The sequence below is a fragment of the Osmerus eperlanus genome, chromosome 13 (assembly GCF_963692335.1).
Source record: "Osmerus eperlanus chromosome 13, fOsmEpe2.1, whole genome shotgun sequence".
NCBI classification, from domain to species: domain Eukaryota; kingdom Metazoa; phylum Chordata; class Actinopteri; order Osmeriformes; family Osmeridae; genus Osmerus; species Osmerus eperlanus.
The window spans coordinates 534,481-537,561 of record NC_085030.1 but is presented as its reverse complement, the minus strand read 5'-3'; the positions used below and the strand labels follow the sequence as shown (position 1 = coordinate 537,561).

Genomic DNA, 3,081 nt, shown 5'->3' with positions numbered 1-3,081 from the left:
TTCGGTCTCAAAGTGTTTGTGTTTTTGCCAACTGTGGTTTTGATTATAAGGTCACCACTTCAGCTTTGATGTGGGATTCAGTTGGCTCAGGCACTAACAAGAACAAATAATGTTTCTTGAATGAAGCCCATTGTTTTGACTCTTACAGTATTTTGTCTTTCAAAGCAACTGGGAGCACTTATGTGGGTGAGTTTGCAGTACAGTGCAAGTTCAACCACAATCCACAGACAATCTAAAATGAGTTCAATCTTCACAGTGAGAGAAATGTGTGTGTCTGACGGTGTTTCAGTCTGTGTGTGGTGTTTGGTACTTGCAAAGACAGTTCCCCATTTTCGGTCTAAAAACAAAACATTGCAGTTTCCGGGTTAACCGAAGTGCGACATTACCCTTCCAGTTAACCGAAGACACCTTCAGGCCCTCAGGACAGCCATAGAATGCAATACAATACTTTATTACTGGTAACAGCCTTCACATCAGGTATCAGCTTCCTCCTGGTGTACAGAGTAGCTGTTTTAGATGAGAATTTCAAGAGGCTGAAAAGCGACTTAGACTTAGTGTCACTTTCGGGGAAGTCAAAACTGGAGGAACTGAATAATGGAATATTGGCTGGGATAGTTGCTCGAGGGCAGGTATGTGGATGAGAACGCTGGCATCTGTAAAGGGCTTGTTTCCTAGAATTTCTAGCAAAGCAGTAAACGGTACGACCACACTGTCATTGAGAATTCTGTTTGTCTTTTTGCTATGTCCTTACTGTACTGCTGATTTGCAGATCAAGGAGTCAGGACATAAAATAGACCCTGATCTCTCCTGGACTCACTTTATGAAGGTCAATTAGTGATGAAATCCTCGGTGTAACTCAGCATGTTTTCAGGCAACTTTTTTTCTGACAGCAAACGAGGGCAAGTGTTCAAAGAACAAAACGGGAAGAAGGGCAGCAGGGCTGCAGATGTGGGTAGGGGGTTTCTGGTAACGTGGATACATGACACTGCCCAAGACTAGGTTTAAGCCAAACAATGTGTCAGAAGTGTTATAAAGTAAATACAAATCAACTTTTTTTACCCTATCAGCGCACTCATTTATGCAGCTGTCAGCCAATGCTGCAAAACAGCCTTTTGTGAGAGGTAAGTAAAAAATTATATATATGTAATGTGAAAAACTAATTATATTCTTATTTATTTTTAATCAGCTGTTTAGCGGATGTCAAAATTATGTTCTCTTGCCATGTTCTTGGTGTTGAAATCAATAACATGTACTCTCACCACTTCTCTGATGTTAAAACCATGTTCTCACCATAGGGAATGTAACTGTAATTCCGTGGACTGTTGCTGTGCAGCAGGGGGCAGCCATATCTTCTGAGGGAAATAAGATCCTGATCCAACAGAACGGCTTCTACATGGTGTATGGACAGGTAGAACCTTCCACATATCAATATACATTTCAATATGAGTTGAATATTTTTCGGAAATAAAGCCGCGGTTTGTACCCCGATTTTACATGTTTCTTGTGGTGGTGAAGCTTATATTTCGATGCGGCTTATAGCACGTTTTTATAATAAAACAACAGTAAAAACACTTTTTTCGTGAATGCTATTTAATATTACTTAATTCCCGTATCAAGTGCGGCATATGCGGTTACTCAGATTTGCAAACACAAAGCTCCCATTCTGGTGGGGTGAGGTTTATAGAAAATGTGGCGTATTTTCTGAAAAATACGGTAAATTTGCATTGCAAATTGAAGAATTACCATTAGAGCTGTTTTTTTTTACAATGTTAAAAAGCCATGCAAGCATGGCTTCAAGCTTAAGCATGGCTTCATGCTTCAGCTTGCATGGCTTCATGCTTGTCAGAAATATTAATCTATCAAGCATTGCACAGTCAGTCGGTGAACAAGTTTAAGAAAGCTTTATTGCTTGCGGCCGGCCCACAAGGAGACAAAAACATCACACGCCATTGTGGTACAAAGTTTGTCTGCTAGCATGTTGCGCTAGCTACCTATTTAAGCAGCCCCGCTCTTTACATTTATTTACATTTAGTCATTTAGCAGACGCTCTTATCCAGAGCGACTTACAGTACGTACAGGGACATTCCCCCGAGGCAAGTAGGGTGAAGTGACTTGCCCAAGGACACAACGTCAGTTGGCACGGCCGGGAATCGAACTGGCAACCTTCGGATTACCAGCCCGATTCCCTCACCGCTCAGCCACCTGACTTTACAGTCATTGGTTAAGACAAAGGCATGCCTCTCGGGGACTCACCCTCGCAGTACTTCCACTCGTGGAACCGAGTCGCCCTTTCCCTGGGGCTGAAGTGAAACCGGGCCAGGATCTCCTGCTTCAGGGTGTTATAGTTTTCGGCGCCTTCCTCCCCCAGGTCGAAATAGGCTGCCTGGGCCGGACCGGTCAGCTGTGGGGCAATGAGCCCCGCCCAGTCTCCAACCGGCCATGCCTCCCTCCTCGCAGTCCTCTCAAAGGACGTCAGGTAGGCTTCTATGTCCTCCTCCTTCGTGAGACGGGGTATCAGGCTGCTCACGTTAGGCGTGGGCCGTCCCCGTGGTTCCCTTTCCAACATCTGCCTGATGACGTTCAAGGTCGCGGTCTGTTGGGCCGATAGGGCGGCCAGCTGTGCCACCACTTCCCCGCTCGTCATCTTGGTTGCTGTAAATGGTCCGTCAGGCTGTGTAGGGGATACGTCTCCGCTTAGTCTGCCCGCATCCTCCACCAGTTGTGACGATTCGCTATCTCCGTCACCGAATACTTTCCCCCGGGTGCAGGACAGCAAAGAACGAGACGATGAGACGGACAATTGCAGCAATACTTCGGTTATATTTGTTTTTGTTCAGAGGAGCCAGAACACTAGCAGGCACACTGGAAATTATCAGGATATAAGAACATGCCTACTTGTTGTCTACATGGTCATCTCTAAAACCATCAACCCTTCAGTAAACTGTCAGTCAGGTTCTTCTAAGACAGTCTAAACCAGGCCCTGATTGTGCTCTTCCTCTCCAGGTTAGGTGATAAGCAGTTCCCTCCAGGTCAGGGAGTCATAAACCTCAGTTAACCAAACAAAAACCTGTTTAACCCTTA

At 45.0% G+C, this 3,081-nt stretch overlaps 1 protein-coding gene across 3 annotated transcripts in view; it reads left to right on the top strand.

The window, feature by feature from the left end:
* Positions 1–385: 385 nt before the first annotated feature.
* The window catches only part of LOC134032327 (tumor necrosis factor ligand superfamily member 13B-like), a 29,692-nt gene continuing 26,996 nt past the window's right edge, over positions 386–3,081 (top strand). For 2 of the 3 annotated variants that reach the window (XM_062476266.1, XM_062476267.1), the window contains exons 1-2: positions 386–1,121; positions 1,296–1,408. In XM_062476266.1, coding sequence (XP_062332250.1) covers positions 1,079–1,121; positions 1,296–1,408 — 156 coding nt within the window. In that variant the 5' untranslated portion in view covers positions 386–1,078. The remainder of the gene's footprint in view (positions 1,122–1,295; positions 1,409–3,081) is intronic. The other variant, XM_062476268.1, reaches the window with a different exon arrangement.